This window comes from Amphibalanus amphitrite, unplaced genomic scaffold (genome assembly GCF_019059575.1).
Source record: "Amphibalanus amphitrite isolate SeventyFive unplaced genomic scaffold, NRLGWU_Aamphi_draft 000043F_arrow, whole genome shotgun sequence".
NCBI lineage: Eukaryota > Metazoa > Arthropoda > Thecostraca > Balanomorpha > Balanidae > Amphibalanus > Amphibalanus amphitrite.
Genome location: NW_024881539.1, coordinates 497,377 through 511,121, shown reverse-complemented (window position 1 = coordinate 511,121; position 13,745 = coordinate 497,377). Strand labels below are relative to the sequence as shown.

General features: G+C 49.3%; 1 protein-coding gene across 1 annotated transcript in view; it reads left to right on the top strand.

Annotated features, from left to right (window-relative positions):
• The first annotated feature begins 1,730 nt into the window (after window positions 1–1,730).
• LOC122377089 overlaps window positions 1,731–13,745 on the top strand; it is a 37,703-nt gene continuing 25,688 nt past the window's right edge. The window contains exons 1-9 of the mRNA XM_043357048.1: window positions 1,731–2,522; window positions 6,614–6,719; window positions 7,084–7,191; window positions 7,937–8,098; window positions 9,077–9,130; window positions 9,425–9,553; window positions 10,407–10,550; window positions 11,249–11,377; window positions 12,085–12,269. Of these exons, the coding sequence (XP_043212983.1) occupies window positions 2,031–2,522; window positions 6,614–6,719; window positions 7,084–7,191; window positions 7,937–8,098; window positions 9,077–9,130; window positions 9,425–9,553; window positions 10,407–10,550; window positions 11,249–11,377; window positions 12,085–12,269 (1,509 nt within the window). The 5' untranslated portion in view covers window positions 1,731–2,030. The remainder of the gene's footprint in view (window positions 2,523–6,613; window positions 6,720–7,083; window positions 7,192–7,936; window positions 8,099–9,076; window positions 9,131–9,424; window positions 9,554–10,406; window positions 10,551–11,248; window positions 11,378–12,084; window positions 12,270–13,745) is intronic.

Genomic DNA, 13,745 nt, shown 5'->3' with positions numbered 1-13,745 from the left:
TCGCCTGTTTCCCGGCTTTTGTCGATGCCAAGATAAATGAATGTCCGCCGTGCTCAAACTGAGGCACTCCATAGGCGTCCCTGCAGCAGCATTATAATCGATCGACTGATGCATTTCTAACGATGCTAAGCCACCCATACATGTGTCCAGTGTCACTTCACATCGAGCGAAAGATTCTGCTTCGTGATTATCGAATTATGGCAGTCTTCATTATTTTGCAACATCATGATGCGAAAGTGACATGAAAGTGAGGACAAAAAATGTGAGGCATGTAGCCCCGAATGGGTGCAGCGGCAGCCTATGTAGGTACAATGTACAGCCCTCAGCAGACTGCGTGGTAGGTTTTCTTTTTCCGACAAAACTGATAATAATTCAAAAGACATGTTATCAGTCGGTCGAAACTCACTGCAAATAGATGCGCCATGCTCCACTCCTTCGATAGGGCCTATCAATAAACAAAGCATACGCCTTGTGTGGCAACAAAATGTAAAAATTCGTTTTGGGGGCAAATATAAACTTTTGGGTTTTGTTGTCAAACTGGATGGAAAATGCATACGGTGATAATGCCAAGCTGAGCTGCGAAGTCTCGCGCATCTTGCTGTTACGATTTCCGAGTGCCCGATAGCATAGTATTCGCGTTATTCTCGGTTTTGTCGAAAAAAGAATACCTACCACGCAGTCTGCAGAGGGCTGTACAGTGTACATCGATTTGTCATACTACGGTTTGCCGGTAGCTGCATTTTGTGTTACTTGTTACGACCCATCTGAAACTCATATGACATGACCCTTACCTCGAGCTTCCATGGCGCTCACATGAGCCACGCAGTTCCCCGAGATATTCTGTCAGTTGGTTGAACACAGTTTCCGCAACTTGCCTCTCAATTCATTCGTACCTATTGATCGGAGGGCAATGTTTGTGTTACGTGAGTCGTCTCGCTACGCATTTAAAACCTCCCTCGCGCTCCATGATGGATCAAAACGAGGGCGAATGAGACGACTGTGGGGACTGGCTGTCAATGCTCCGTCATCTGATACCATTCGGTTATCCGTGACGGCACACTTCGCCACAGAGTTTCATTTCAAATATCCGCGAACTCGTCCACACAACGCTGTGGCCTGTAACACGAACCGGCTCCACGCAAAGAGGGTTTGGGCGTAGGACGACCCGGTGACCAGGTGAGCTGTTGATAGACCCGAGGCATGCATGTAAGTATGCATCATAGTCTTGGCTTTCAAGGGCGAGATAATGATAAAGAAATGCGGCTTTGGCCAATGTCAATTGCGGTTGATGTTGCTATGAAATGCGCTGAACCATATATGTTCTCGAAATGCGCTGAACGAAAAAAAAATGACATGAAGCAATATTCCACTGTTTGCATTCTGAAACACTATCATTCAAGTGTCTCAAACAGTTTTGAGTTCATCTTTGAACGTCTTTGATCCAGCGCCTTAGCGACTCGAGCAAGCGGGTGCGTCTCTCTCTCTCTCTCTCTCTCTCTCTCTCTCTCTCTCTCTCTCTCTCTCTCTCTCTCTCTCTCTCTCTCTCTCTCTCTTCGAATGACAAACAATGCGCTAGAGGGTTTGGATACCACAACCGTCTAAAAAAATGCCGTCGCTTGTGGCGCTCAAGTTGACGAGACCACAACCGATAGACAAGCAATTGGATATCACGTGTAAAAAATTGACACCGGTTAATGACTGTTCACCGGGACCCATACCGCTTCGGTCAGTCTCAAACACGTCTGGCAGCCCTTATACGAGTGTGCCGATCGTGTGCACTGTGCACATCCTGACCCGCTGACATCCCTTGTCAGTAAAACAGTCGTACTGTTGATGAACAAGATGAACCAGCTATCAGGTGTGTGTGTGTGTGTCCGCGCCGGCCCCGTGCCGCGGCGCACGCTCTACAAAACCGGCGGCTATTTCCTGCGTTGGCGCGCTGCCGACGCGTCGCTCCGTCCGTCGGCCGTCGGTTCCGACGCGTCGACGGCGCTCAGTCGTCGGCGGCGGCGGGCGCTGCTCGGTCCGCCATGGAGCAGCCGGCGGCCAAGAGCGGCTGGCGCTTCCCGCACGTGGCGCTGCTGTATGTGTTGGTGGCAGTGCTGACGGCCGCGCAGCTCGCTGGGTTTCTCCTGTTGCGGCACGGCCTCACCGATGCCGATCGAGTGTGTGCCGAGCGGGCGAGCCGCGCCGAGCGACAGGCGGTCAGCCATGTGACTGAACTCCTCGTGAAGGCGACGCAGGCATCGCACGGCCGACATGCCGAGTTCTCTGGCGGTGAGCTGCTGACCCCTCCGCCCGTGTCTGCCCCCGCGGCACAGCGTCGCCGCGGCCGCCGTCAGGCCGCTGAGAGTGAGCAGACCTACTCGGGGCTCGGACCGGGCACCAGCCTGGCCTCCGGGGAGTTGATACCCCATACGAAGACGACTCGCCGTGATGGGCTGGACGAGGGCAGCGGCAGCGGTGGCATTGCCGAGGACGAGGCACCACTGGACTGGATCCCGTCCTACTCGCGGATACCGGTACGTTGCACTCGGGTTCACATCCGCTTGACGGCTGATATTGGGCGTAATTGGAGTCGGCGTTACGAAACGCCTTCGCAGAATATTTCGGTACTTTCTAGGCTATAAGTATCGCCTCCAAAGCCGTGTTCTTGATCCTTGACTGCATTTGTTTGGACCCGTCTGTCCGTTAGTATGAGTCCATCCATCCGTCGTCCCGTCCATATTCTCGACTGTCTACCCATTGGTAGTATCTGTCCGTCCGTCTGCCCTCCCGTCCATCTCGTCATGCGTCCATACGTCCGTCTGTCTAACCGTCCGTCTGTCTGTTCATCTGCACGTCAGTCCGTCCTTCCGTCCCACCGTCGATCAGTCCGTCTCAGTCCATCCATCCGTCCGTGCGTCCATATTCCCGTCTGCCTGCCTTTTCGTGCGCCTATTCGTCTATTCGCCCCGTCTGTCCTTCCATCCGTCTCTCCATATGCCCCGTTCATCAATCACTTCATATGCGTCCGTCTATCAATCCAACCGTCTGTCCGTCCGTCCGTCCATCCGTCCGCCCATCTACCTGTCCGTCTGTCCGTCCATACGTCTGTTTCTTCATCCGTTCGTCCGTCCATTTTCGGTCCGTTCAGTGTCGGTCCGTGGCATTCTCCTACTCTGTCCCTCTGTCTTCCGTCTGTTCTTTCGTCTACCGTATGTCCGTCCGTCTGCCGCCTGTTCGTCCGCCGTCTGTACGTTTGGCCGTATGGGCGCCTGTCCGTCCGTCCGCCTGTCCCTCCGTCCGTTTCCGTATATCCGCCTGTCCGTATTTAATTCCGTCCGTTTGCCCGTCTGCCCGTCTGTCCCTCCGTCAGTCCATCCTTCCATCCGTCCGTCCGTTCTTCTGTCTGTCCGTCCTTCAATCCGCTCGCTCGTCCGTTTTTCCGTCTGTTCAATGTCCGTCTACCATGGCCAGTCCGTGTTTCGACTCTGTCTGTCCCCCGTCCGTCTGTCTCTTGTCCGTCTGGCGTCTGCCTCTCCGTCTGTTCTTGGTACATCCGTATGTTCGCCTGCCCGTCTGTCCGCCTGTCTGTCCATCCCTCTGTTCGTCTGTCCGTCCGTCCGTCCGTTCGTCCTTCCGTCCGTCCGTCTGTCCGCCTGCCTTTCTGTCCGCCTGTCTGTCCATCCCTCTGTCCCTCTGTCCGTCCGTCCGTCCGTCCGTCCGTCCGTCTGTTCGTCCGCCCGTCTGTCTTTCCGTCCGTCCGTCCGTCCGTCCAATGTCAGCCTATCCGTCAGTACATCCTCTGGCTCGGTCCGTCCGTCTGTCCTTTTACAGCTTGCCTTTCTGTCGAATGCTCGAGCGTATAAAGCTCAGCCTTCTCCTTTTTCCTCGAACCTCGCAAATCTTCCAAACGAATTACCTACCTACATCTTCTTTTTGTCGAATCATCAAGCATATGAAGCCTGCATTTGTCGGTGTTGTGCTGCTTTTCCCGTGGTGGTCCGCGGTGTCACACTGAGCTTACACATCTGTCCAGTTGACGAATTCTGTCACGTCATGCGATCACCAGTGCTGCCAAATCATCACCGTCGTACTATACGGTGGTCCCCAGCGTTGCCAAACTGTCGCTCGAACAGATGGCCCCGTCATCCTAGTCACGAGCAACGCAGATGAAAACGCGGAACATATTTAATTCAGCGGAACTGTCTTTGTTGAACATGAGTAACTTTGAGCACAAGAGATGCGAATTCAGCACTTGCCTATCCACTAGTTTTCTGTCGGTCTGTCCGTCTGTCCATCTACCAGTCGGTTCGACAAAGGACAGACGGACGGACAGACGGTTTTTCCACGTATGAATGGTATGAGTTCCAGAATGATAAAAACGACTAAAGGTGTCAAGCGATTTACTGGCCTTCGTAAAAGCCAGCTGATGATAATGTATGCTGATTGGCGTTTGGTGAACAATGGCATCGAGATGAGCGAATTGCTGCATGATGTCGGAACTCGGGATTGCACCAGCTGGTCGATTGCCTCACCTCTTTTCTTTGTGGGAGTTTCAGCTATGCATGCCGTCTGATAAATGTAGCGTACCCCTCCATCTACTGGAGAGCAGCTAACGTTATTGCCTAATGCCCAGTGCCCCTGCGCTGCATGGCGCCAGGTGCTAATACCATTACCAAACCCCAGGGCAGAATTGGCTCGGTCTGCTGTCCGTAAGCTCGTAAGCAATGAGTAGGTCTGTGGTCTGCCGTGTTTATACGCATATAGAGGACATGCTCATAACTGGTATATCTGTATATTCCCAGCAAAGAACCTGCATGTTTGCTTACAAAGCACATGTGTTTTATTCATCCATCTGCTTTGCATTTACCTTCTGTAAATGAATAGGAACAGCCATGGCTCTTTCGGCACAGTTATTATACGCCCTTGCATTTGCAGCTGGTCGCACGTCCGCCCTTCATGGGTTCGGTGTGCAGCCGAGTGCGGTGCCAGATGGGCCGGACAGGACTCGCCGTAAAACCCTCACGCTGTGTACGAACCAGCTATCAAACGTCGGCCAACCACTATACCCCCTGCTGGTCGATCGGTGTCGAGTGACATCCACCGTGATGTGCAAATGCTCAGCACGATGGGTAAATAATACAAGCTTGATTATGGTTTTCCAGATACATATCATTGTATTTTTGCAAGTTCTAATAAGATTAATTGTATATTATTTAGCGAAATTATCTTATACATCAGACCTTTGCAATATTAGACTGTCGATATTAGGGCATTAAGTACAAAGGATGCTCCCTCGCTCGCGCGCTCCCAAAGGACGGTCGCCAAGTCTTCCATAACGGCTCTATTGTTCCATGAGGCGGTGACAGTCTTCTGTAGCCCATACTGTGACGGTCTTTGTCCCATGGCTGAATGGAATGTGACCGCTACTGACATTGGCGCTAAAAGATTGGCGCCAGCCTGAAATCTGCTGCCGGATGCCCGGCCGCTACCAGCAGGCAACAATAGAGCCATGGAACGTATATCAACTAACCGCAAATACATATTAATGAACTTCGGATTATACGGCATACGTTTTATTTAACGGGTATTATGGGACGACTAACCGTGCCATGACCTCAGTATAAAAGCACTGTCATAAATTTTCTTCAGTGGTGTTCACTGTTCATTTGTTTGCAGCACAGATCTTCAAATTTAGGATGGATACCCAATGCCAATATCTTAGGTAACCGGCAAAGGGAATACGGCATGAGGAGCATAAAATATCAGAAAAATGTCGGATGTCGGAAATCGACAATCAAAGTAAACAACACGCTGAAAGTGACAGCTTCAAATGTCCACTGCCAGCGAGTGAACAAGCAAAAGCTCTTCGCTCGAATCCAACATTGCATCGCTGTGAGAGGCCTGTCCGCTGGCTGGCCTGTTAGTTCGCCGACTAAGTGACCAGTGACCAGTTGGTGCGAGCAATGTTGTTGCGTGGTCTGTCCACAATACGCTTCCTTATAAGTTTAAGCAGCTGTTGTGACGATATCGCCGGCTTGAACAGATTATAAGGCTAACCAGCTTTAACAGCTGGAGCAGCGGTTTATAAGATGCAAGCATCTCCCCAGGCATACTTCATTTTCCCTAGGTAGAGATCATTTACTCAAGCAGAATGACAATCTGTCTATGTTTATTTCTTTTTTGCTGTGCATTAGATACCTAATAGAGGATAAAGCGTACTAAGTGGCGTTCAAAACAGTTTTGAATCTCTACACTGGACGACATGCACACATAAACAAAGGACTGTGAATACCAGTGCCCAACTCACTGTCGTGACATTAAGTTCACTCGGTTTCTATCGATTCCGTGCTGCCTCGCTGCTGCAATTAAGCGGCGCTTGTGAATCGCACTATGACATTCATCAGTCATATCTAAAGGAAGTGGGACGGCCATAATTCTGTTACTGCCTGCATGGTGCCGCGAGGCACTGTTCATCTAAATGAAACTGCAGGAAATGAATGTGTCTGCCTGCAACGAATTTCCCGACTTTATCACTATATTCGTTGCTGTTGCTGACGCTAGCTTCACGGGCATCCCAAGGCGTGCATATGATGACGATGCGGTGGCCTTCCCCGATGTTCCTTAGGCGGATGACCTGAGGAAGTTCTGCTTGAGCACCCAGAGGTTCTGCAAGCCTGGAGAGAAGGGCGCAATGGGTGAAATTGGTGAACCAGGCCCGAGGGGACCCAAAGGTGAGGCCACTGAGCCGTCGTAAATGCACCGCTCCGCTATCACTAAACGAGTCATTTAACTGGGTCAATCAGGTTAGAGAAGAAAGGAAGCCTGTGCGTGATTACGTGCATGGCTAACGCTATTTATTATTATGATATATTTTTAGGAGCTGTGCGAGGCAAAGTCTTTGCAGAATATCTTAATCATTTTTCAATATTTGATATTTGTGAACACATGTTTTAACAAAATATATGATGTTTGCTTTTCCTTGTCTCACTCATTGTTGTACTGGAATGCACCATACTATCGTGAACTCTACTATTTTCCCTTAGCATTTCACATGCTGCTAATCATGGGTTTCTCAACTGTCATTAATTTTTGCAGGCGAGATCGGTCTTCCAGGCCTCCCCGGAGTGAAGGGTGAGCCCGGACCTATCGGCCCACCGGGACTGAAGGGAGTTCGCGGCTACACTGGCAACAAGGGACAAAAAGGTGAAGCCCGGAGCGTGAACTAAAGATGTTGGCACCTTAGACACACCTTAGCGGTCGTCAGTCAACATAGGAATTTAAGAGTTGCGGCATATATGTACTTACCTATATAGCTAAATACAGATAGGCTGCTTTTCAACAACGATGATAAACGCTTTCCCTTTCATAATACAGCCATTCGTGCAAATGGAAGGCGCCACCCCATGCATGGTTGAAACATTAAAGCAAGGCTTAGATCTGTAATCTTAGTGAAATTCCACTACACAGAGGTCCTAAGCTGCCCTCCCATCCGGGTCAACGGGGGGGCCCGCGAAAATAATTACCACCATTTGCATGATAAACGCGACACGTATTCTCGGCAGTGGTAAGCGGCCGGGTTTAGGACTCGTCGTAGCGCCTGCCGCGTCCGCTCCGCTGCCGCCTGCCGGCCGCAGCGGCAGTGTTCCGCCGAGCGCGGGTGCATTGCGGTACAGCCTACCACGCAGGCATTTTGGCTCGAGGCGACTCGGCGTTGTTAATCCGCATGTAATAGGTGGCAGATTTGCATTGGTTGGTCACAAAAGGGTCTGCCCTTGGTCAACAATGACTTAAACCTATCAGCACAGCACACTCATTTGGAGGGCGACGTGATCGATTATTATTTGTTGCGCATTACTGCATACACTACTTTATTACTTATAAGACTAAACGACTAAAACATAAATGGTATACATGATGTGATGACGCAGCTTGTGACGTCTTCTTACAGGCAGAGACGGCCTGGAGGGTCGCGACGGCCTGCCTGGAGAGCCCGGTATGGACGGCATCCCTGGAAGGAACGGTCTGGACGGATTCCCTGGAGTGGACGGAATTCCAGGACAGGATGGGACGCCTGGAATCAACGGACTGCCCGGCCGTGACGGAAACGATGGTCAGTGAGACTGTCATGATGTGGAGTCGGCTTGTGATAGATTCTCATAATAAATGAATGCACCTTTATTTTATCAAGCTTCATATTTATATAATCTTGGGAAATATAAATAAGGATAAGGCATCCACCAGGACCCCACAAAGGCACGCTTCAGTTATCGAAGAATCACCACTGAGCTTAACATTTAAATTCCGTCATTCAGTTTTGAAATTTATGGGTAGCTTACTCCTCAGTATTGTGTTCGCGATAGCTCATAGCAGCGTGACAGTTCACATTGCCAGAGCTATGATCGTAACACTTGACATCGCGACAGCTATATGTAGTTGCCACCGCTGCGGTCGTCACGACCATTACACGGCCGTCACATTTGTGACAGTTGTCGTCACGGGACCACTTTCTGGCCGGCGGCTGTGGGTCTGCTGGCGCCGCTCTTGACAGTTCCATCCGGAGTGTCACAGATTTACTCAGCGGCTGGAGTAAGGGCCTCTCCAGTGATAGTCGAGCCTCAAATAAACCTGTCAGCACAGTGCTTTTGGGGAATTCAGGCCGAGTGACATCACTGATTGAAGAGGAAAACCGTAGCCTCCACGCTTTTGTGAAATAGCTGAGTAAATTTCCCGTTTCGAAAATGGTGATTGCCAAATCCCAGATCAAGAGTTCTTCACATTATCATTTTTGCGAGATAACTCGAAATTTTACTTGACTCACATTCTAGAATAACTGGATGCATAGGGACAGATGTACAGGCATCGAGTTATGAATATTATCGATGATGTGCAATGCATGGATAGATAAAGAGCAAAAGACTTCTAGTCATTACATACATTCGATTCACCATTGTCGATTTCCGGAACCCGTCAGTGAATGAAAACGAATGGAGCCTTCAGTGTCTAAATTTGGACGGATGCGTCCCTACGGATTCCTGCGCCATTATGGTTCGACAGCGAAGCGGCACTCACTCGGTTTCCTCTGTTCCAGGCGAGAAAGGTGCCAAAGGAGATGCAGGTCCCAAAGGGGAACGAGGAGAAGTCGGTAAGTATCATTACGAAAAGTGGATTTATTGTAGGACGCTAGAGAAGGTGGTGGTGATATTTGGGTTTTCAGATCGCCCGGATCTCAGAGTATCTGTGTAGAAATGTCGAGGAAGAGCTCAGTACAAATACATAGAGATGAAGAATGTCTAATGGGTATGCGATTATAAACAAATTCGTTGTGTTTTCATTTTGTGTTACGAAAAAGGCTAAAATCCACGTTTCACTAAAATCCACAATAACGTGTTGTTAAAAGTCTTTTACTGTTCACTCATTAACCTTTTACCGTGGCCAGGTCTGGTGGGCCCGCGAGGTCGAAAGGGCGAGGCGGGCAAGGACGGTCAGAACGGCATCCCCGGCATCAACACGACGCTGGTCAACACGACGGCCGGCACGCTGCTCATCCCGCCCTGGATCGCCCGACGTCAGTACTGGAGCCACCCTCCTTCATCCTTCTTCAAACTCACAGGGCTCTGCTCAATCCCTTCCTTAACCACTCACCGTCTCACATGCGGTCGCGCTCACAGTCCTGATGATTGAGAATATCTCTCGTTTCATCTCCTCTGTGCGACTTTCAACCATATGCGAAGACCCCCGTTAAACGCGGCTGAAAATTCAAAGCCTTCTGAGAAAAGCTTCTTCTGCTGCAGCTTGCCACGTAATCCCGGATCCTTACTTTGCCCATTTTATGCAAATGTTCGCAGCTTCGAAGGAGCATTGCACGATCTGCAATCTCCATCAAGGATTTCCTCTGTCAAAAGCAGTGTAATGGCTTCAGCCAGAAAGAGGGTGCTGGGGGGACAACACACGATGTTTGGCCTGGTTTTCTCATTTCAGCAGGATTTGATACCGGCAGCAAATAAAGCTGACGGTAGAGCTCTGATCCGTGTTGAAATGTTGGAGAGAGGGATGACAATTCGATATAAAACCAAAATGAAAAGAATACTACCTAGCCCTGATGTTATTATGGTTTTGTTTATGCTGGCCAAGCTGTTCTTTCCCCAATTTCACTCCACCTGGACTCCAATTGGATTTTGTAGGTAATTTGAGTCCAACACTTGAACAAGTAAATCTGGTAACATTTATGAACAAAAATATTCACATGCCTATTCATGCCTAGATCAGTGCTAGAAGCTCGTTTCAAATATTCATACCGTCAGAAAAGCTGTCCAAAAAATGTCTAAGCATCCTAGTGACCGATAATTGCCCAAGAAGCAAAACGTATTGTCCACAAATGTCCCATCCCATGAGCTGACGCCGTAGCCTGCGATCGCCAGCGAATCTTCGCGACGGCCCGAAGCTGATCCGTGTGAGTGAGGGAGACAACCTGGTTCTGCGTTGCGCTGCTGCCGGAGTGCCTCGGCCCTCCATCACCTGGGACAACCCGGATGGAGGTCTCATCCGAAAGGGATCCTGGAAAGGTGCGTTCTGGGCGTCTGGGGAGGGCTGGCGAGCGTGTGGTAACGAGAGAAATGAGGGAGGAAGAGAATTAAGAAGAGAGATGAAGGGAGGGAAGGAGGGAGGGAGAGCGAGAGAAAGGGAGGGAATGAGGGAGAGAGAGGTTAGAGGAGGAGAAGAGGTCTGGGGCAGTACAGTGGTCGTGCCGCTGAGCCTAGAACGGTTCTTGATTGATCGTAGTGGGATATTTTGACGAGCAGTTGGTGTATGCTAAATGTGTTACTGAGACTGCGATTTGATTTCATGAGCTGAACTGAACGGCGCGAGATGCTCGTCGGATGCATAATTTGGTTGTAGGATCAATGCCGTATGAATTCGACGGAAATAAATCAACTTCATGTGTCATATTTCAGTCGGCATTGCTACCGCGTAATACGCTAATATCCAAGAAACTCCTGTCAAAACACCATCCAAAACCAATGAGCAGGGCTTGGCCCAAGTAGCGCCATCAACGGGCGACATAATCACGCTATCATGGCCCTGTCATGTCAGCTTTCAATTGATCCCACCCTGACATGACTCGAGCTGCCTCGCATTTGATCCTCCTCGATTTCGACGACAATCGAGCTGTGCCTGGCTTAAGGAATGAAGCTGACTGAAAGATGTTTCCAGAGCTACTTTCACAATGCCTGTAAAGCTAATTGTGATACCTGTACGACAGCCACCAACATGGACGAGCGAAATCTGGAGTTGATCCGGATTCATCGGGAGCAGAGTGGTCTGTACAGGTGTATCGCCTACAATGGCATTCCTCCGGATGCCAGCAAGGTGTTCAAAGTCACCGTCATGTGTGAGTAGAGTCGAATGTCGGGAGATTCGGCCAGAGGGCTGGCTAGACGGTCCAGTGCAGTGCTATGGTGCATGCTTGTAGTAAGGATGGTATGGCTAATTGATTGCTAGTTATGTTTTGTACTTATATTTTTGTAATATCTGACGTCAGTCATACGAGGGAATTGCATCATTTCGCAAGTCGATACCTACTTGATACGGGCTCCAGTAATGGCCGTCAACTTAGAGCTACTTCTATCGTAAGCGGTCTAAAAAGAGGACGCTTTTAGCCTTGAGTGAGGAGTATTGATACCAGATACGATAATGAAGTCTCCTTATTCTTTAGAAAAGCGGATGTACGGCGGTCGCGCAGTAGTGTGTGTATAATCATTGACGGTAATACGTTTGATAATATCTAAGCCACAAAAACTTCGAATACCGCAGGATAAATCAATCAATGCGGCCCTGGTGGCGCAGTCGGTTAAGGCGTCGACCCGCGGTGCGGGCGGTGCCGGGTTCGGGTTCGATTCCCGGTTCCGCCCGTTCCGCGGGCGTCGTCCCCGGCTGTGTCACCAGGTGTGGGGTAGGCTCTCACTTCAGCCGTAGCCTGGGGGGTGGGGGAAGATGGCCGGGAGGAGGAGGAGCTCTCCTGTAAATGCGAAAATATGATCCCGTTGAAAGGAGGCCTGATTAAAAAAAAAAAATGGTGAGAACTGAAATATTCCGCAGACCCGCCGCTGATCCGGTGCACCAACAACCAGCAAGTGAAGGAGCGGGGCGACTCGGTCACCTTCGAGTGCCGGGTGGACGCGTCTCCTGCGCCGCTCAACTACTGGCGCTTCAACGGCAAAGTGCTGGAGAACAGCACCAAATACATCACCGGACAGGCCGAGGTACCCGGCTCGCCGCGAGAGGTGGGTTAACTTGTCCGGCAGCATCACCAAATGTTTTCCCAAGGAATCGTAGGTAAACATTTTCGGATGTTCAACATTAGGTTAATTAGATTATGAAATTGCTTCATCTCTTATGCCGGAAGTATTATAGATTATGTACAATCAAAGTTAACGGGTAACTAGTAATTCTAATTCAAATGGACTCAAGCGCAGGCAAAAGTCATAGCACTTTGTGCATCGGCCATCGACCAACTCTAGTGCATGATGAAAAGGCAGGCGTTGATGACAGACGCTGTATCGGCTGTCCTTCCTCAACATGTGAGTGGCGAGGCGACACAAGATACATACTGTTATAGTTCGTTTTTTTCAAAAGGACGCTGGCTCCAAGTATGTTTTTCGAACAAGCACGTGTTTTAGCGAGCAAAACGAGCAAAAACTGAACCTGAGAAAATCACGGTCGTCAAGTTAGATGTAAGTGAATCCTAATCTATAATCTAAGATTCGGAATCAGGCGAGCCCCTACGATTTGGACCAAACTTGGTCAATGGATAGTACGTAACGTTCTGATTACGATGCACCCAAAATCTAAGCTCGGCCCGCCATATTTACGAAGTTACGGATGTTTCAATTTCAAGGTCATTCGGGAGAGCCCCTACGATTTCCGTCAAAATTTGTGAACGGACACTCTAGGTGCTCCTCATTACGAATATCACAAAATTTAAGCTCGGCCCGCCATATTTACGAAGTTACGGATGTTTCAATTTCAAGGTCATTCGGGAGAGCCCCTACGATTTCCGTCAAAATTTATGTACGGACACTCTAGATTCTCCCCATTACGAATATCACAAAATTTAAGCTCGGCCCGCCATATTTACGAAGTTACGGAGTCACAAAGTTACGGAATTTCAAGGTCATTGGGTGAGCCCCTCCGATTTTCGTCAAAATTTGTATGTGGACACATTACATGCTCCTCATTACGAATATCGTAAAAGCTAAGCTCGGCCCGCACTTTTTCAAAAGTTAGAGATGTTTGAATTTCATTGAGTTTCAAACGTCAGTAACTTTTGAAAAAGTGCGGGCCGAGCTTAGCTTTTACGATATTCGTAATGAGGAGCATGTAATGTGTCCGTATACAAATTTTGACGAAAATCGGAGGGGCTCTCCGAATGACCTTGAAATTCCGTAACTTTGTGACTCCGTAACTTGAAAAATATGGCGGGCCGAGCTTAACTTTTATGATATTTGTAATGAGCAGGATGTAATATGTCCGTATACCAATTTTGACGGAAATCGCAGGGGCTCACCCAAATGACCTTGAAATTCAAACCTCCGTAACTTCGTAAATATGGCGGGCCGAGCTTAAATTTTGTGATATTCGTAATGAGGAGCATCTAGAGTGTCCGTACACAAATTTTGACGGAAATCGTAGGGGCTCTCCCGAATGACCTTGAAATTCAAACATCCGTAACTTCGTAAATATGGCGGGCCGAGCTTAGA